Source organism: Excalfactoria chinensis, chromosome 13 (genome assembly GCF_039878825.1).
Source record: "Excalfactoria chinensis isolate bCotChi1 chromosome 13, bCotChi1.hap2, whole genome shotgun sequence".
Lineage (NCBI taxonomy): Eukaryota > Metazoa > Chordata > Aves > Galliformes > Phasianidae > Excalfactoria > Excalfactoria chinensis.
Genome location: NC_092837.1, coordinates 7745327 through 7766732, shown reverse-complemented (window position 1 = coordinate 7766732; position 21406 = coordinate 7745327). Strand labels below are relative to the sequence as shown.

Below are 21406 nucleotides of genomic sequence, written 5' to 3'. Positions count from 1 at the left end.
TTTCTGTGTCTGTTGGTGTGCCCCAGGCCTGCTAAGGGTTGTGGGCAGCTCCAGCCCTGCCAACTCAAAGCCGGCTCAGAAATGGGCCTTTTTGTTTCCTGGCTCTCTATAGCTACCAATCAGAGATGGTGGACCATGCCAGATGTGCTTAGTGCTAGTACAGAATACTTTACACCTGCAAGGCACAGTGCTGTGGTCCTTCTTGCAAGGTGCTTCTCCTTTTCATCTCTTTTTCTTATGCATCTTTCTTCTCTATCAGTCTGCCTCTCTCAGGATTGGGAAGTGAGAGGAAGGGAGCCAGGAGATGGAGTATCCTCTCCAGCAATGAGAGCAGGAAGAGAGGCAGGAACAGGTGACTGTGCCAGGGAGCAGCAGAGCAGGGAGGAGTGGGGCTGCTGCTTCCAGGAGGCTGCAATCCAGCAGTATGTGCCTGCTGCACGCTCTCCAGCAGCAAAGTGCTCTCAAAAGAGAAGTCTGGCTGTGCCCAATTGTATGGGAATAACCAATCTTCATTCCCTTTAGTGTAAGCAGAGTGGGTAGCCTGGTGGCTACGAAACCATTTATTTTGCCTGTGCATAAAGCTGGTGTCAAATCTTTTCTCAAGCTGACAAAGTGAAAAGGAAGTATTACAGATCAGGAACCAGTGCATAGTGCACAGAGGTCAGTCACTCCCTAAGATGAATGTTCATGGGCCATAATTTGTAAAATAATTTGTATAAATAGGAGGTATACCATTACACCATATTTTTAAAGTGTTTGAGGCATCCGCAGACGTAGTGTTGAAACCAGGCTGGATATTCTGAGTAGTGATGGGTCATCATTCCAGGGGACTTCAGGGTCACAGCTCTGGCTTGGCTGCATGTGAGGTGGCAAAGCCTCTGCAAGGCCCTGTTAGACAGTTGCATCTGAGGTCCAGCCCAAGGGAAGGCATCAGGTCCCATTCCATCTTTACAGGCTTCAATGCATAGGTACACATTTTCTTCATTTAAGTAAACAGAGGGAGTTGGGTGATCCTGTGCTGTCTTCAGTATTCTAGTAAACCTTGAAGCAAGTGGATTTTAGAGTAAATGAGGCACGTGTGTTCCACCACTCGGTTTATAAGCACTGTAACTGTTTTCATAACTAACTTCATTACCTTTCATTATTCTCTTTTCAAGTCTTGTGTCTCTTATAAGAGGCCAAGTGGTGACTACAGATGGAACGCCTCTAGTTGGGGTCAACGTGTCATTTGTCAAGTATCCAAAGTATGGCTATACCATCACTCGTCAGGATGGCATGTGAGTTTGCTTCTTTCATTGAGGACCTATTATTTTACATAGTATCTTCTCTGATTAACAGATGGTGCAATCTATTGGAACCATGTGGTACCATGCATTTCATTCCTCCCAGGGCAAAGAGCTAATAAGTAAACACAAAAGTAATTTTTCACATGGCATTTTGAATGCTAAATGAAAGTAAATATGAAAAGGCTGACTTCTGATAATAATGTGTTAGCAGTCACACTCGCTTCAAATAAATTGCTCTGTATCTATGAAAACATTCATGGACTACAGTAATACCCAGCTGAGAGCAGAAATACTTTAGCTTAAAATGCAAGGCCGAAGAATGCTGCTGGGGGAAAGTTCCCTTCTATCTCTCTCTTTTTGAAGATCTGCTATATTTTGAGTTTCTTCAGGGTAGAATATACTCAAAAGATTCTAATTGACTGTATTTAGACATTCTCCTGCTGTGCAAAGATGAGCTTTTTCCCCTTTGTATCGTTTGATTTGAAATGCACACAGTTTCAGGAAAATAAAAACTGATGTGTCACGGTTTATCTGGTTTACTGGCTGTGGTAACTAAGACAGTATATTTATGGCACATTCATTGCAAACATTTGCCATTTTTTCTTATCTTTCATACAAAGAGTTGAATTGAATTACTTAAAATGAATCAGTCAAACTATTGAGTATTTCACGTCCATATTTCCAGAGTATCTTAGTGTTAGAATTATAGCATAACATTATTGATTTCAGTGGTTTAAGACAACAGTAATATGTGAGCTGAACTCATATTTAGATCTAAATAAATTATCTAAATCATCAAGTAATTTGTTACATTATTGTTTACACGAAACAACTGATAATCAGTTCTGTTGTCAGAACAACCTTGAATTATTTTGTCCCTTTAGGACAGATTTCAGAACGCCTGCAGAGCTCCACGTTGCTGCTGTGATTTTGTAGGGCCTTGGGAGTAAATATCTAATCTCTATGAAAAATTATAGCAACAGTAATTCTGGGTACAGTAATTCTTACCACATTTGTAGAACAGAAACAGCTAAACTTTTCATTATTATTCTTACTGCCATCCATCCCATTACTTTTCTTGATGGACAACATCTGTTGGGAAAGGAATAATTCAGTGCGCAGCACAGTGCTAAGTTAGTTTCTCTGCTGGTTCTGTGTATATGGGGGACTTGCAGTAATATATGTGCTGGATTGGTTTTTTTGGGGGGAATTTTTTTTAATGCAGATTTTATAATGTATCGGGACATTTGGCCAGATGGCTACAAATTGCTGCTTGCCTTGAGTGTATTTCAGTCAGTCATTTTGCTTCCAGAGGTTCACATCCCATGACAGATCATTTGAAGCAGGACACTTAAAACATGTACAGCGCTATGACATTCTGTTAGCCACGAGTGTTATTACTTGGATCATTCAGTCTCATTGCCTCTAAAGCCCGCCTTTTTTTAGGTTTGACTTGGTTGCAAATGGTGGATCATCCCTAACTTTGCACTTTGAAAGAGCCCCATTTATGAGTCAGGAAAGAACAGTTTGGCTACCGTGGAACAGCTTCTATGCCATGGACACGCTTGTAATGAAGACAGAGGAGAACTCCATTCCCAGCTGTGATCTCAGTGGCTTTGTCAGACCTGATCCAGTCATCATTTCATCACCACTGTCAACTTTCTTCAGTGATGCTCCTGGCCGAAATCCCATTGTACCAGAAACCCAGGTGAGAGCAGAGAGAAATATATAGAAATTGGTGATCAGATTCTATTGTTGACATAAGCACTTGCCATGACCACCATTTGTCTCCTGGAATTGCTACAGCAAAAAGCTCTGTAGAGTTGCATTCATTCTGTCAGATAACAAGCTTTCTAATGAAGTCTGTAGTAGATGTCCTAGGTTTATGTCACCCAAACTCGTTTATATTTGACTACCTTGCACGTTCTCGTTATCACACAATATATGAGTATATATCTGTATTTCAGTTTACAGCTTAGGTGTTTCTAGAGTATTTTGCAGAGGCTTTGGTGTCTGCTATTACGCCCAGTCCCAATTTCTTGTATGCTAATTAGGGCAAAGGAAAACTTAACTTGTTTTCACTTCTTTACTTGGTTAGTATTTACTTTGTATGAATTGCTGGTAGAAACTGCAGGTTCCTTTAGCTGTATCTTCTTGTATTCCCCTTTCACATAACTAACGGTAAAACTGTTTGCTCTTATTTTACTTATACAGTGGATTCTTACAAATAAAGGCATATGCGGACAACAAATAATATAATATTTTAACCAGAAACATCAGCTGAACTCTGTGACTGCACTGATTTGAAGATACCCATTACCAGTAGTAGAAATTCATTAGGTCATAGGAATATCATTAGCTTAGAGGAGTATCTGCTACTTGAAGAAAATAAAGAATTTTAAAAAGAAAAAAAAAAAAAAAAAGAAAAAAAAAGAAAAAAAAAAGCCACCAAAGCAGTACTGTAAAATGCTTGATCTTGTTCCTATTCAGGTTCTCCATGAAGAAATTGAGGTCCCCGGCTCAAGTATAAAGCTGATCTACCTGAGTTCCCGTACTGCTGGATATAAATCCTTACTTAAGATCATCATGACTCAGTCACTTGTGCCACTGAATCTAATCAAAGTTCATTTGATGGTCGCAGTAGAAGGACATCTATTTCAAAAATCATTTCAGGCATCTCCCAACTTGGCTTATACGTTTATCTGGGACAAAACAGATGCATATGGTCAGAAGGTGTACGGGTTGTCAGATGCTGTAGGTAAGTCAGTGTATACAAGCTCAGTAGCTTTCCAAACACTTGCAATTTTTTGTAAGAAAGCGGCAAAGATTTTCTGTGTGAAGCAGATGTAACCAGAACAGTTCTTGTCTTCCGTACATTGTACTTTTGTATCATGTTCTTTTTATGTATTGAGGAGCACATTTAGAGGCTCTAGGCTACCACTGTGTCTGTGTTTCCTAAGCAAGAGCTCACTTAGAAGTTTCTGATCAGCCAGTGGAATAAGCTGGTCGCAGGGACTTACGTGAAATGTAGTCCATCGCTGCACCTTTCTTTCAGTTAAATAAATCTTGTATTTGAAGTGACTGGCATTCTGCAATGCATTTGGCATCTCCTGCATGCTGTTATTACAGCCCCTTGTAGAGTGTTTGAAATGAGATAGTTTTCCTATTGCCATTTAATCTAGCAGTACTATAGCTACTTTTAGTTCCTTATACATCTTGGTTCTGGTGGGTGGGAAAATGGGTGATCATCACAATGATTTAAGTTTTCATTTTCATTTGAATATCAAGAAAGATTTTGTTGTAACGTTGCTAAAAATGTGTATTGAAGTTGTGCCAACGTGGAATGAAAAATTTACTTAATTGGTTGTTCTCCATATTTTGCTAAAATCTTCTTTGCCACAGTTCCTTTCTTAAATTCTTGCATGAGATATTGCTTTCCTCAGTAACGCTTACAGTGTGTGTGAGTGCTTGAAACACACACAGTTGTCACCGTATGTACAGTGCATGTGAACTGAGCACAACACACACCGTGAACATCCGGCAAATTAAGAACATGATCTTGTCCTGCTACCCGATAGGAGAATATTATTATCATTCTTTTAATTATATTTCCCACTCTCTTTTAACCAAAGCAGCCATTTCCCAAAGTCAGTTGTTCAATAAAAGGGATCTGATCCCTGCAGAGTACATGCAAAAGAAGCTTAAAATTTGGGTTTAGTCAAAGATCTAAATTTAATATTGCAGATGAAAAGAGGGAAATGTAATTATTTCATCTGTGTGAGGTTACTGGGGACTGAAATGATGACCCATCTGAATGCGCCTTGGACATTTAATTCAGTGTCTGTTCAGCAGGTATAGGAGATTTATATTTTTATTTTTATTTCAGTTTCTGTGGGTTTTGAATATGAAACTTGTCCCAGTTTGATTCTGTGGGAGAAAAGGACTGCGCTGCTGCAAGGGTTTGAACTAGATCCTTCAAATCTAGGAGGATGGTCTTTGGATAAGCATCATGTACTTAACGTCAAGAGTGGTAAGTGAGTTAGTTCCACGAGTTTTGTGGGCTATATGGAGTTTTGACTGTGAACGCTTCTTATTTACATTATCTTTACCCTTTGAAAAGCTTACTAGCTTAGTAGCTTACTTACTAGCTTACTAGCTTAGTAAGGAATGTGACATGTTTCAATTGTCAGAAAGTATCTGTGTAATTTCAACAGACTTTGTACCCTCCTGCCAAGCATCACTTTGTAGAAATCCAGATCTTCATCCTCTGTTCTGTTGTTCATTCATTCCCCTGTAATTAGTTTCTGTCTTCCTTCCATGTTCTTTTTACCTTAACCACATTTATTCCCACCTCCCTTGATTTGTCCTTTTCCATTATAATCTGAGGTAGGGTTTCAAAGGAGTATGAGATTCTGACAAGATGCTGATTCTTGTTTGTCTTTTCCATTTGACACCTGTTGTGGTTTTTTTTCCTCACTTCTCTTTAGGTATCCTAAAATGAATATTCTTAGGCTTCACATTTTCTCAAACTCTGCTAAGGAGTTGAATGCTTGGGAATACATTTTGTTTCATTCCTGCTAAGTGCTTTGTGCAGCTTTTCTGCTCTTTCTTGCAGGAACACTTTGCATCAGCAACTTGCACAATATATTATTGTCCAAGAAACCTGAAGGAGCATTCAGAACAGGCAAGATCAGGCTATTTGAACACATTTTTAAGTGCCGTGCAGCAGATCAAATGCTTCTGAGATGGCCATTTGGATAGAGCATGATAGAGCACCAGTGACAGCAGTGATGGCAGCTGTACTTGTCCCTGGGGAGCCAGTTATTTTATGTTAGAGTCACACAACGGTATTTCTAAAAGAACATGAGGCTAAATAAATCCAGCCAGATTTCTACAATCTTTGATGGCATTGAAAACTCCCTTCCTGGAACAGATATGTACTTTTAGAACAAGTATGTTTAAAAGGGAAAACCCATCTTAAAGGCCTTTCTGGAAACCTAATAAGCACCTTACCACTAGCTCCCCTCTTGTCTTTCATTAGTGATCCATAGGAGCTCTTCTAGGAGTTGTGGCTTTCATTTTCTGCACTGACCTCTTTTCTGTCATCTCCATTTGTGCAAGGAAAAACTGAGAGGTGGAAATAGAAGAATAAAGTTAGCAAAAATTCCAAACAAAATGCAACACAAGAAACTGGATTCAGAGGATCAGGGTGCACTAACAGGTGCACATGTCCTCTGTGCTGTTTGCTTCCTCACTTCACAGTTGTTAAGACAGCCTGAACAACTGTGCCAGCCTGGAGGGATGTATGATGACATTTTCTTTCATAATGAAGACCAAAGTACTGTGGGTGTAAGCTTGGATTTGTGTTTGTAGCTGTGTATGTGTGTGTTTTTTAACAGAAAATCCTCATTACACCCTTATTGTTTACTGCTGCAGACCTATTCAACTGTTAGCACTGCTGGAGAACCAAGCATTGAAATCATATCACTGTTCAGTCCTTAACAGCAGCTGCTGAAAGGAGAACTACCTGAAGTCACCTGTAACAAATGACTGTAATAACCACTTCTCCTCCTGTCTGTTATTAGGTATATTGCACAAAGGCAACGGAGAAAATCAGTTTCTCACTCAGCAGCCCGCTGTGATAACCAGCATTATGGGGAATGGGCGCCGAAGAAGCATATCCTGTCCTAGCTGCAATGGTCTTGCAGAAGGAAATAAGCTTTTGGCCCCTGTAGCACTGGCAGTGGGAATTGATGGAAGTCTCTTTGTTGGAGATTTTAATTACATTCGGCGTATCTTCCCATCCAGGAATGTTACTAGCATACTGGAGCTGAGGTAAGGTGTTCGTCTTGGGACTCCAATTCTGTAGCCTGTGCTTAAATCAGCCTTTACCATTATTTTTATAATTTTGTAAAACATTGTCACTGTCAACCTATTCAAATTCCAGTGGAGAAATGGGGCACAGAAGTGCAGAGTTCAAAGTCTGTAGCTAATCAGAGCAGTGCTTACAGAGAAGGGTGAAGTGTATAAACAAATTGAAAGACCAGTAGTGCACACCATCTTATTCTCTCCTGGTGGTGATCATTTGACACAGTCTTCTTTCATTTGTATATGTATTTTAGTTTTATATTATACTGCCCTTAGCTATTGAGCAATAGTGATAATTAAAGAATTAACAGTCTTAAGAGATTAGAAAGGATGTTTTCACATCAACAATTTTGAGATCCACTTTTCCACTTCTTTCCCTTTCTTTTAGGTTTAGTTCTGTAGGTTGGCTAGTGCAGTAAAAGTTGGCATACAGAGTCACCTTGCACCATCAGAATTCTTTGTAAAATCATATCTCAGTTCCTCTCAAAACACTGAGAATTTGTCACTTACCAGGGAGGGCATGAGTGTAGAGTGTACCACTTCACCCATTTCTGTTTCATCTCCTTTTTTGTTCCTCTAGTAGAAGGAAGAGCTATTGCTTCCAACGGCAACTCATGTCACTGTTCCTTATTGTTAATACACTACTGAGTATTTGTCAGAAAGCTAATGAGAAGTGGCTTGCATTGGCTGTCCTCTGATACCTCTGCAACCCGCTCAGGCAATAGGATCAGTGCTCTTGTAAATTTGATATAACTGCAAAGCACACTGATTATTATTATTTTTTTTAATAACCAATACCTCTTCTTCTACTGTGCTTTTGTTTTTTAATTAGTGGGGGACAATGTGGAGTTAAAGAACTGTTAAGGAACAGGAGGCCTAGCTCTATTTCACACCTCTCTCCCATTCATGTCATTCTGTTGATGTCCCTGTTGTGAATTCTGAGTTATATAAGAGAAAAGAGATCAGACTTGGGCCAAATCAGCTCTGAGATCACCGACACCTGCCTACACGCCATCAAGCTGCCTTATTCACCAGAAGTTTTACAAAAACACACAAGTAATACATAATCCAGTGCTTTCTGATTGGCAGCTGGGGATGGACCACAAGAGGTTGCTGGTGTGGCTGTACGACCTGCTATAAACATTTCTATCAGCATACACTATAATTCCGCATTATATGCTGATGTTTGGTTTTTTTCCAACTAGTTCAGTTCCACCTCGCTGTCTGGTGAGCAGGACTACAGCATTATAGGTGAAGAGAAACATTTTCAAACTAGCATAGTTAATGTAAGGCCTTTATGTCCATCTCACCTCCAAATGTCAGTCACTGGCAGTTTCCGAGCAGTTTCTGCAGGTCTGCAACATTACTGATCTGAGAACTTTGGTTTCCACATAGGCAGGAGACAGCTCAGACTTCTCAGCATGTGTGAGGGATAACAGGAAAGGCAACATAAAGATGAAGATGAATATCTTCCATTCCTGCTTTTGTCCATTTTCCTTTCTTTTATGAAAGTATGTTTTCCACAATGTAGTTTCTTTAGCTTCTTCAACTATTAGCAATGAACAATGAATCTGTTATGTTTTGAGTACTGTTGGGCTGCTGCAAATGACTTTACACCCTGGCTTTTAGAATTTGTGGTGGCCTTTTTACCCCTTGTTCTCTGAAGAGAATGAGGTAGGATCCATTCCAGCCAACACTATGTACAGAAGTAGTTGTGCTTCAGTGGCCATGCTTAAATGTCTGACTCAAATGGCTTTAATCCCCCAGCTCTTAGGCATTTAAGTATAAACTGGAGTGAGTCTGCAGCAAGTATCAAACATAACATGCTTCTGTAACTATTTCAACAAAGTATATTGCTTTGTTTCGATTTCAGAATGCTTATAATTTGGGTTTTATGTAAGCCAATATAAATCCTGAGAAGCTGTACAAGACAAAATATGCCAGTGTGCTTATTTCCTTTGCACTGTGCTTTATGAAGGTACCTGATCTGGGCGGCTGATAGGAATTTTCACTCGAGTGCTGCATGTCAGCAGTGAACGTTGGTACTGCAGTCTGGTGGCTGTGCATTGAGTTCTGCAGGAGTCATGCACCTCACTGCTTTTTTCAATGTATATTCCTAAAAAGAAATGATAGACACAGTGAAGCACTGTAGTGTGGAGGATGTATTGACTTCTGGGAAGCAAAGGATTTGGCTTGTGTCTAGAAAGTAGATTGCGCATCAGTTAATGCTACATAACCTGCCATTGTACAGTATTCTACTGCTAACCTGAGAGATTTGGTTTTTTAACCTACTATTTGCTTTGATTGAGTTAAATAGAATCTAGATAAAATGCATCCAAACTTGTCTTAAGTGTTTCTTTAGAGTATGGGGGAACAGAAAATATACTGTGTAATAGAAATTCATTTAGAAATTGCTTGTTGGAAAACTGTTTTGATGAAAGAGTTGCCCATAGCTGGCAATATCCTAATCCCCGTGCTTCCCCATTCCCACCTTTTTGTAAAGAAAACTGCCAGTTCCTCTCCCTCCCAGCCCACGAGCTGCATCTATTTCCACTTGAAATCTTTTCCAGTGCTCCAGAAAGCTTTCTGCAGCGTATACGGGGGTGGGGGATGAGGGAAGGGGTATCATACTAGGAACTAGTTGGAAGGTGGATCACTCCCAGTCATTCTTCATTTGTAAACCAAGATAAGGCTAGTGCTGAAAAGAGGTACCTTCTCCTATGTCCTTTTGTAAAATAAAACAAATACTATGTTTGCTTTACCATCTATTCTTCAGCTAACTGTTTGTTCTTTTTCCTTCTGTTCCCCTTCTATAAAGAAATAAAGAGTTTAAACATAGGTAAGACATGAGCTCTTTCCCATATAATTTGATATGGTTTGTTTGCTTCATTGTGTTTGCTTTTTGTGTTGTGCTTCTTGTGTAATGTTCTGTTCTTCATGTACCATATATAGAAACATTTTATGTGCTAATTGTGTGTTATGAATATGATAAGCATTAGCAATTACAAAATGTAGTCAAAAAGCAACAAAACAAGTTATGACAGTAATTAGAAACTTATAGTAGAATGCAAGTATAATGAACCCCAAGCTAACTTCTACATCATCATTTCTCCCTGCTGTCTCTAACTTGTCTAAATGGTTGAGACAAACTATGAGAGCAGTTTCACAAACGCCAGAAAGTTTCACAAAAGCACCAATGACTGGAAATAGGTCAGAAATGCACTTTCTGGTCATTAGTGACCCCCTGAAAAATGTCCTTATTTATAAGTTAGTTTCTGTTCTCTTTCATTGAAAACACTCAAGAGCTGGTAGTATGAAATTACTAGAAGGAATCGCTGTATGATTTACAAGGGAGGAATAACCTTTCTGGTTGTGAGAAGTAAAGATTTTTCCTCTTGCCTCACCTGAGCACTAGGCTTTCTGAATGGGAGCAGCATAGGAAATGCTTGTGCCTTCTTCAGTGCCACACACCTTCACCCTGCATAATATCAAGGGCAAGAACAAGAGAAGCTGTTAAAAGCTCTTCCATACTGTTCTGTCCATGGCTTCCTTAAAGCTATACTTTGCTATCCTTCCATTTCTGCTATGTAAGTTAGATACAGAATATAGTCTGACTAAATAATGTAATTTCCTGTTCACAATGTTTTGGTGTATGGAGTCTAACTCCACTGAATTTTTTTATCTAGATGAATTCATTCACAATTTGCAAATGGTTATTGGTGATGCTGGAGGCTTCTCATTTGCAACTGTAAGCTTAGTTAATTCTTCAGGTGCGTAAAGATTTGCTCTGAGCAGCTTCTCTTTTTCGGTTATATTTCAAGAAAAGCTGTTGTAACACTGTTTATGCATGTATGAGAGGAGCAGCAACCAGGAGCTGCTGCTGCCTGTACTTGCTATCAGGCTCCAGGCTTCCTGGAAGATGGAGTAAGGCTGCAGGTTGTAACTACTGTGCACAATAGGGAAGACTAGAGGAAGAGAGGCTTCTGGGCAATATAAGATGTTATAGAAAGTATTTTAAAGCAAGGTATATTCCTTCATTTCCCACAATTCAAATAAAAGATTGGAATGGTGCTGAGAAGAAAGAGGCAGAAGGTGTTTAGCTGCTTAGATGCCAGTTTGAGAGCTATGTACTATTCATTTATAAAAGACATCCCTGTTTGAGGTAATGCCTTCTTCAGTTTTTCTGAGACAGTGGGCGCACATCCACCAGTTGTCCTGTGCCAGAGTTGCTCAAATATTTTTTGTAGAGCATCTTCCCCTGCCTGTTCCCTTACCAGGCTCAGAAGCAAAAGTGAATAGGCAAGGCTCGCAGCTGCACTGAGTTGTGCCCTGCTCTGGAACAAAAGCTAACAGCTCACACCCTGACAAAACTGCTCTGAGGGAGACACCAGTAGAGAAATACAGGATGAGAGCCATGGTCACATCAGTGCCTGCCAGAGAGAAGAGAGAGATGAGCCCACATTCTGCTGTTGTTCTTGTCTCTGATTCGTACCTTGCGCTGTGCTGATAGCAGCAGGACACACCTAACACTAGCTGTGGGCAGGAGGGAGGCAGGGGCACGCTCGTAACAGGGCAGGCACAGGCTGGAAAAATCATATCTGAACAGTACAGAGACCTTTCCCATGCTTCACAGGGCTGGAGCAAGGGTAGAGCAGCTCCCACAGTCTCTGCTTAGAGCCCCCCAGGCCAGGGGACTGCCCTGCCATAAGCAGGCAGCGGATAGGTTCATGCCTCTCCAGTCTGTATCTGCCTCTTCCCATCTCAGCAATGTGCTCTGGAAGAGACAGGCAGAAAGCACTGAGGATAACAATGCAACAAGCCCGCAGCAGCAGTGTGTAAGCACTGTCTGTTCTGCTGCTGTTGCAAAGGTTTGACTTAAATTTGGGTGTCTTTGCAAAGTGAAGCATGACACAGCACAAGCATCACAGTGAAGTTTCTTCCCAAGTGTCAAGATAAAAGTGTGATGAAAGTTGAGCAGTATTTGTAAACAGTAATATGCAGGTGTTTGCATGGCTCAAATACTTGGGAGAGTGAGGAAGTAATTGGAACGAAATATTTTGCTATGTGGCAAAGATTAAGCTTTGTTTTGGAGGGATGAGAAGGAATGTGGTAAAAGTGTAGTGAAGAGGTGCAGTTTGCTGCTGCAGGTCAGGAGAGGAACTTGAAAAACAAAGAGATTGTGCTCTAATTTCAAGCATGTCACTAGTCTCCCTGTATAACCTTGTCTGCACCACTTAACCTCTCTGTGCCTCAGTTTCCTCCTCTGTACAATGGGTATAATACCCATCTTTATAAAGCACTTTGCAATTCATGCATGAAATAAAACTGCCAAGTATTTTTTTGTTTATTGTATTTATTCATCTCTAATTTCTACACTCCTAGCCTTCAGCAAATGGCATTTATTCTGCCTATTTAAGTTTGATCAAACAAATCTCCTTCCTGCTTTCTATGGTTTTAGAACTTATTGCTATTGACCTAAAGTCGTGACATGTCACAGACTGGCATAGAGGAAGGTAACTGTAAAAAGTGATATTTTGGGGCCTCCTCATTCCTCCAAATCTGCTCATGACCACAGAAACGCAGTTGTCTTTGTTACTGATAATCATCTGCCAGAAGTACCCTTACTTTACCTTCAGCAAATCTGGTCAAGAAATGGCTTATGTCCATCATAACTTATCTCTGAGTATCCTCACTCTTGGAGATGGGCACTTTTGCCACTTGAAACTAGGAGTGTGGATATTTGGAGGCAGATCTCTCTGGTTACTGGTAAGTAACCTTCATTATTTTTCTTCCTGTCTTCATTTGTCTTCTGTGTTTTGAAACCGCCATTGACCTTATTTATGCTCACCCATAGGCACCAAAGGCTGGAAAATTCAGATCGTGCTTAAATTCCAACTAAATTGAGTTAAACTAGCCAGGCAAGAGTTTGAAAATATTTCTGCACTGCAGTTCTGTGTGTGCGAATGTATATATATCGCTTGAGATTGACATTTCTCAATTTGCAGATGATTTGCTAAAGTAGTTCCAAAATGTGACAAGCTGTCACAAAACATATATCTCATATGAGAAGTAGCTTCCCATATGAGCACCTGTTCTAATCTCAAACTGAGGACCAGTTTGTCAGTAACAGAAGGTTTGGAGTTAAAGTCAGACACTCAGGGTCTCTCTGGTTTTAGTTACATAACCAACTTCATCTACCGTAAATGAGATTCTTGATAAGAATGAAGGAGAATGAATTTGCTTTAGGAGTAAATTTGTTATGCTTCTGTCTTCTATTTATGCAAGACCACACAAATCTTGTGGCATAATATACGTGACTCAGGAGCTGATATTTTTTTTATGTTATTCCTATGACTTCTCCTTTTAGGAGAAAGGTGGTGTTAGCAGGTAGATATATGTCAAAGAGAATGGACCTAAAGCACATCTGAAGAGCTAAAGAGATGAAGGAGAAAGTCTTCCATATGGTTCTGGCTTACTGGGCTCTGTTATGCAGTGCTTGGTGTAGTAAGGAGTGTGAGATTTGGAATGACAATCCTGAAACACTGACCAGTCCCTAGCCAAGTTAAATCTTCAAACAGAAGCTCTTCAGACCTCAAGTCCATATGAAGGTGTCAGGCTTTCTTTCCAGATCTCAGTGTGTCTGATGAATATCTAAGCTCTGAAAGCCTGTGAAGTTTTTTGACTGCTCAGCTCTTTTTGTTTTATGCTTCCTTTTTCTCTAAAGCAACAATCCTGCTCACAAATACTATCTGGCCGTGGACCCTGTTTCGGGCTCCTTGTACGTATCAGACACCAACAGCCGACGGATATACAAAGTCAAATCTCTCACTGGCACAAAAGACCTAGCTGGTAATTCTGAAGTGGTTGCAGGGACTGGAGAGCAATGCCTGCCCTTTGACGAAGCCAGATGTGGAGATGGAGGGAAGGCAGTGGATGCAACCTTAATGAGTCCTCGAGGTAACGTAGTTAAAAAAAAGGCAACGAAAATGACTATGTGAGGCTACAGTGGATGTGGAAATAATTATCTGGCAATTAAATCACTACTTGCTTGGTAATTTTTATTCCGTGCTTTAATTACAGTGGATTGGCAAGTGTTCGTGCTTTGTTTAGTTAAGCAAACTTTATTACCCCAGTACTGAATGCCACTAAAGGAGAACAGAACACAAATTAGCAGGGTACCACTTGCTCCATGAAGCAAACATGAAAACCTGAAAACAAGTCACTATTTGAGATGGGGTATTCTGGGGAGAAAAACCGACCACTCTGGCATTTTTCTCAGCTTTTATACATCACCTTAGAAGTTTCTGGTTTTTAAAAAACAATTTAAAAAGTGATGTGGAGATTTGGGAGATATGTTGCTGTTTAAGATCTGAATTAATCAGATGTATTGCCAAGTGCTTCAGACACCTTTGTTTCTTTCTAATGGTTGAAAAGTAACTAGATGATAGTAAAAGTGAAGAAAAATGAATGAAAACAAGAGGTCCTTTCTTTGGTTGGGTAACAGTTTCTGTTTCTATGTACAAACTGTGTTCATGGAACAGAACAGCTTTACATAGCAGTTGAGAAGATGAAGCTTTCTCTTCTCTCCCTCGACAGTACAATGAGTACTACTGCAACCAGTGTAAGGCAGAATTTTTAGATGAGTATTGCATTTACAGACCAAGAATTGGGCTAGGCAGTGCACCAAATTAAAGCAGGAAGGTCAAGTGAGAGTATGTCTGCCCTCCTTCATGACAAGCAGCAGCAGCAATCTGTGCCTCCAGGAGTTCACTTTTCATTTTCTATGCCTTTCCTCTTCAGGGATTTACAATTCGGAAAGCAGGAAAAGTAAACAAGCATTGCCACCTCGTAAACTTGTTAACATTATTAATCCTTCCTTGAAGCGAGGAGCTTCACTGATGACTATTTTTCATACTTGCAGGAATTGCAGTGGATAAGTATGGACTCATGTATTTTGTTGATGCCACTATGATTCGAAAAGTGGATCAGAACGGGATTATATCAACTTTGCTGGGCTCCAATGACCTAACTGCTGTTCGACCTCTAAGCTGTGATTCCAGCATGGATGTCAGCCAGGTAAACTCTTATATTTTTTTACTTCTCAGCCTTGGAAGAGATGGGCAGCTGTTTTGGATGACTTCCTGGCCACTTAAGAAATACATTATGTGCTGCAAGACAATAGCATGTTTGATTCGTTACTGAGATGAATGAACTATTCTTTTACTGTGGTTAATGCAGGTTATTTATGCAACTATAGTGAAATAAGGTTGAGATAATGGAAGTTATTGTCTTAATTGCTTGTTTTCTGTAATTATTGTAGAGTTCCCACAATGTAGCATTCATTCTTTGCACCAAAACACAATTAGCCAAAGTTACCATTGCACATAGCTTTAATATTTCCAAGAAAGAAAATAATTGTTTGAAATAGTTGCAGTTCATGACTTAGTTTCATGGTTTACGCTGATAAACCCCTCACTAATTTGCTGTTGTTACACATGGAATTTTAAACACTAGAAGTGTACTTTTCAGTTACGAGTTTTACAGTAATAATTTGTGCAACTCATAGGTACGGCTGGAGTGGCCTACTGATCTCGCTGTCAATCCCATGGACAACTCACTTTATGTCCTAGAGAACAATGTTATTTTACGGATCACAGAAAACCATCAAGTTAGCATTATTGCTGGACGCCCCATGCACTGCCAGGTTCCTGGTATAGACTACTCTCTTAGCAAACTGGCTATTCATTCTGCACTTGAATCAGCCAGTGCCATTGCCATCTCACACACAGGAGTTCTTTACATCAGTGAGACAGATGAAAAAAAAATTAATCGGCTACGCCAGGTAACTACCAATGGAGAAATATGCCTTCTTGCAGGGGCAGCTTCAGACTGTGATTGCAAAAATGATGTCAACTGTAATTGCTATTCTGGGGATGATGGGTATGCCACTGATGCCATCTTAAATTCACCATCTTCCTTAGCTGTGGCCCCAGATGGTACCATCTACATAGCTGATCTCGGAAATATCCGCATTAGGGCTGTCAGTAAAAACAGGCCCATTCTTAATTCTTTTAACCAATATGAAGCTGCATCTCCAGGAGAACAGGAGCTGTATGTCTTCAATGCTGATGGGATTCACAAGTACACTCTCAGCCTTGTTACCGGGGAGTACTTGTACAATTTCACCTATAGCAGCGATAACGATGTCACGGAGGTGATGGACAGCAATGGCAACTCCTTGAAGGTCCGTCGGGATGCCAGCGGAATGCCCCGCCATTTACTGATGCCTGATAATCAGATTGTCACGCTGGCTGTTGGCACTAATGGTGGACTCAAACTAGTCTCAACGCAGACCCTGGAACTTGGATTAATGACTTATAACGGAAACAGTGGTCTCTTAGCAACGAAGAGTGATGAAACAGGATGGACAACATTTTATGAGTAAGAATGTTTTTGGATATATTAAGCGTACTTTTATTTTTCAAATGGTAGTGATGGGGCCCTGAAGTGATCCTACTGAAATTTGTTGTAGGCTTTTCACTGATACTGAATAAGGCCTTTGCACCTCAATCTATTATGATGCTGGACATAATTAAGTGGCTGCTTGATTTCATCGGTTTTGCCGTGTCCTTTAGGTGGGTACAGAACCACCTAAACTCCTGCCCGTAGTTTGAGGCCAGTGGGGAAGTTTACCCACCTCCAGCACGAAGAACTGTGTGCGACATTCAGAAACGTGCTTTTGTTTTACCAGCTTGGGCCCCTGTTCCTAGTCTCCAGCAAGACTGCATATAATTTGAATCCAAGCCAGCCCCCAGCAATCTGTGGCTCCTACTGAGTTGCCTGTGTCTATAAACCTTAATACCACGGTTTCTTTCTTTTAGAGCTCAAATTATCTTTCTATTCAGGCTCATATATTACTCATGGTTGATAAAATGTTGATTAACTTTACTGATTGTTCATTCTTGAGACAAGTGAGGAAATTACATCCCCAGCTATCTGTCAGACCCCTGTGTAACTCACATAATTTGTTGATAACCCAAGAGCACATTGGTGTTCATGAGCGCATAGATTAAAAAGCCAGAATTTTCTCTTTAAATGGAATTCATCAGATGAGGTTCAAAAGCATATTAAGAACCTAGAAAAAACAGTCGGATTTTCTTTAATAATTTTCATATTTTTAGTAGTCTTATTGTCATTTATTGACCAAAACATTTTAAAATAGAATCTAGATGGAACATTGTAAATTCATGTATGACTTCTAAGTATGGTAAGTCTGATGCCTGTATGATTATTTTTTTTCAGAGAAGTAACTATTTATTACTAAATGCCATTTTTCAAGTTACCAGCTAGAAAGTATAAACTGGATCTTACGTTTGACTTTAAATTATAGCCTCACTTTTAAGGTTACAGAATAGTGATAATGCACACCTTTTTTGTTTATTAATGTATTCAACTTGGCCAGCGTTTTCTTATTTTTAGAGAAAACTAATGTTCAGTCTGCTCAGAATACATCAAAATTAGCATTGCTCATCAGTGCTTTGCCCACAGTGCCTTTTCCTTGCATAGGAAGGCAGTGCCCTCTCGTGGTCCTCCTCTAACGTGGCCCTGGAAATTGAACTCTGTCTTCACAGGGACTCGGTAGAGATTTGAAGGTTTTTCCTCTTTAACATTTAGCAAGGGTATTTCTGTACCAGGCGATAGTTACAAAAATAACCCAGTGATTTTATTGCTCATTTGCATAACTGTGCCCTAACAATTCTCACAGAACTCAGTTTGTTGCACATTTCAATGTATGCATGCATATATGCAGAAAAGCACACACACCAACTATTTTAATATGCAGTGAATACAAATACGCAGTGAAACTGTGCTCTAACTGGAGTAACAGAAGCTCCATAACTTCAGTGTATCCAGAGTCCACCTCATATAAAGACATGCAGATGGCCTTATCAGGTCTCATTCATCCAGCCTGTGTCGTGCTGTGATGTGTAGCAGCTGCTTCCAACAAAGACACAAGAAGTCCCAGACTGATCAGTATATTTTTGTATTGCCAACTTTTTCTTTTTCCAGCTTGATTAGAATTGGGTTTGTGTCATGAGGAAGAAAGTTAGATAACCCTTTAATTCCGGTATGATTCTATTCTTATTATTCAGATAGATGCCTGGTTTTTGTAGCCTGCTAAGTGCTCCCTCTCAAGAATACATAAATTCCAAAGAAATCTCAATAATATGTCACTTCTAAATTACAGAGTACATAAAAGTTTTCAGGTTTATTTAGGGTTTTTTTGATTATTGGTTGTTTTGTGTGTGTTTTTTTGTTTTGGTTTGTTTTTTTTGTTTTTTTGTACTTATGTTTTTTTAATAGTATTTTATTGATGCAGTGCATAAAACAGCGATGCCTCCTTTATACACTGGTATCGCAATCTGTATATATTATTAGGTAGTGGTTCTTTTATGCCTATCTGATAAACGAAATGGTCTGCAGATCATAGAGAATACAGTTGTCCTAAAAAACCTTTTAGGATCTGCCATTTTTATATTCAGACACTGTGACCAGCACTGGAGAAAATGCCCTGGGAGAGGGAAGGGGCAAAATACTGGTTTGTAGAAATAGCATTAGCATGTTCCCATTTTTCTGTTTCAGTCTCTGTACATCCTCATCCATATTTACTTTTAGATTGGCCTTGGACTTTGAACAGAGATTTTCAGTGAGTAGCCCACAGCAATCCCTAGGAATTTTTCCTGAGTTAATTAAAAACCCAGCAATGTGAATGAGAAGTTTAAATTAATCTGTCTCATTTGCATTACCTAAAATATATCCGCTGATGGGGAATTTCACCAGCCATTTTTCTGGATATTCACCAAGCTCTGCATAGTCTGAGGCTGCTCATAAATGTCTCTAGTTTTGTCCTATGTAATATTGTCTCTTCTGCAGTATTTGGCACCTAAGCATTCTCTTCATACCTTTGCTAATCACTAGGCACGCAGATGTCGTCACATACAGATTCTTAGGGGTTATCCCATTATTAACCTTTTAGATTTCTGAAGGTCTATTTTGGTGCTTCTTGTTTCCCTTGCTAGGTGGATGTTTGGCTGGATCAAGTTCTCTCCTCATCTATGCTTTCTGAGTAATTTCAGTATTTCTTATAAATACTTTTATAAAGACTTAATCAAAACCCCTTTTGTGGGTTACCTAAATGTACTGCGTTTATCCGGTATCTTGTTGATAGAGTAAATATCTATTTATCTATCTTTATGTATATATAGTCTAATGGGTAGAAATTTGTGACTTTTATTAAGAAAAATGGTGCTACTTAATCTTTATTTGATCCTGAACTGCTTGAATGAACACACTATATTATTGGTTCCTTCCAGGTCGCATGATGCTTTGTTTTATTGATTTACTTCTTTGCCTAACCCTTCCGTTGGTTCTGGTAAGACTTGTTGCTCCACAGGTGATTTTTTTCCTTCCTCCTCCATATTCAGTTGAATGAGTGCAACCAATTGCAATGGATTGAAAGGCATAATTTATTTTTGCGTTAATTGAGGAGCCTGTTTTGTATATTAGTTTTGGAGAGGGTCTGTACAGTTCAGGTGGCCTACTTTGAAGTTTTTTAATGATTTGATTGTAAAAAATCACATTGAAAGCACTGATTTTTTTTCTTCTTTGCAGCTAAACGTTGACCTACAAAGAAATCATCCAGCTTTGTGATACTAAATGTTCTGCTCTTCTCTTCTCCTACTCTCAGGCAATGCAATGGATTTACCAGTTCTCTTCCAGGCTTCCCACTCCCTGGATTTCTGCATCCAAAGGATGACCAGTTGGTTTCAGTCTTTGCCTAAACTTTTCCCTTTATCTACACAGGACATTTTTTTTCTTGTCTTTCTCCTTTGCGCTTTGCTAGAGGCTGGGTGAGAGACTTGCACAAATAGAGAATTGCAGCAACTAGAGGAATGTTGACTTTGTGTTTCAGGTCCCCATTTCTTGCCCTTAAAAGACCCAAGGGATTGCTTCTTTAGCATATGTATGCACAGAAATACTGCATACAAAAGGAAAGGGAGAAAGAATAATTTGATTTCAGGCAACATTCCTTCTTTGCCCCCTCCTCAGGCTTTATACCTCTAAATAAACTTAACTGCTTCTGTAAGGTCGATAAACTAATGGAGAGCCCTTCTACCTTTATTTTTTTATTTTTGTGCCTCAGGAGCACTTAATCCATCTTCTAAGGTTTATTCTGAGTGCTGACTGCTGCCCTTTGTGCAACTCCAGCCAATCCCATGTCTTAATTTCTTATCATTCATCTACATGAGCAAAAGATTCATCCCAAAAGGCAATGCAGTACCACAGATAAGACCTAAATGAAATTATTATGTTCTCGAGTTGATGTCTTTTTTTAATCTCCTATAGCAAGTTGCTATGTCATTTAAAAACATACTTAGTAATTTCCACTAAATATTCAATTGCAAATGTGCAGTGTATGCAATTGTATATTGTAGTGTCATCATGGTGCCACGACCTTAGATTTAAACGCAACAATTAAAATACAGATGAATTTACTAATTATAATGGATCCATATATCCCTCTGTATATCCGTAAGAATTTAATTGATTTTGAAAGAGACTAGTCTGGATTTACACTCATGGAGTTGAGATCAGTATCTCTGAAATTAATATTTCATCATCATAGACCCTTTCAACAACAGAGAAATAGTTATAGCCGGGATGTTCTTGAAAATCTGTTTCATTCTGTATTTTTGCAAAAATTTGGTGCATTATTAATACATTGGGTATTGAAATGAAGATATATCCTCATGCTCTTTTGCTCTTACTAACTTTTCTATTAGCTATGATCATGAAGGGCGACTGACCAATGTAACACGTCCCACTGGAGTGGTAACTAGCCTTCATCGAGAAATGGAAAAGTCTATTACCATCGACATTGAGAATTCTAATCGGGATGATGATGTCACGGTCATCACAAATCTCTCCTCTGTGGAGGCTTCCTATACAGTTGTTCAAGGTACCAAAGTGCACTTCTCAGCACATCTCCTAACCACACACACAATTTGAGAAAGCAGTTCTCAAAAGATTTGTGTCAAAAGTACAGTTATGAGCAGGGGGAAAATGATAAGGTTTGCAAGACAAAATCCCATAGAGCTCATTCCTAAAATGACAGGTCTTCAGGACAGGTAAGAGACATTTCACAATCATACTTTGTGTCAAATATGTGTGGTCATTATCTGCTGATGAAA

At 39.5% G+C, this 21406-nt stretch overlaps 1 protein-coding gene across 18 annotated transcripts in view; it reads left to right on the top strand.

Moving 5' to 3' along the window:
* TENM2 (teneurin transmembrane protein 2) overlaps positions 1-21406 on the top strand; it is a 564904-nt gene that overhangs the window by 529896 nt on the left and 13602 nt on the right. For 15 of the 18 annotated variants that reach the window (XM_072348384.1, XM_072348382.1, XM_072348381.1 and 12 more), the window contains 10 exons: positions 1158-1277; positions 2733-2994; positions 3777-4044; positions 5173-5316; positions 6872-7121; positions 9973-9993; positions 13879-14111; positions 15076-15230; positions 15721-16595; positions 20999-21174. In XM_072348384.1, coding sequence (XP_072204485.1) covers positions 1158-1277; positions 2733-2994; positions 3777-4044; positions 5173-5316; positions 6872-7121; positions 9973-9993; positions 13879-14111; positions 15076-15230; positions 15721-16595; positions 20999-21174 — 2504 coding nt within the window. The remainder of the gene's footprint in view (positions 1-1157; positions 1278-2732; positions 2995-3776; positions 4045-5172; positions 5317-6871; positions 7122-9972; positions 9994-13878; positions 14112-15075; positions 15231-15720; positions 16596-20998; positions 21175-21406) is intronic. The other 3 variants (XM_072348379.1, XM_072348376.1, XM_072348373.1) reach the window with 1 other exon arrangement.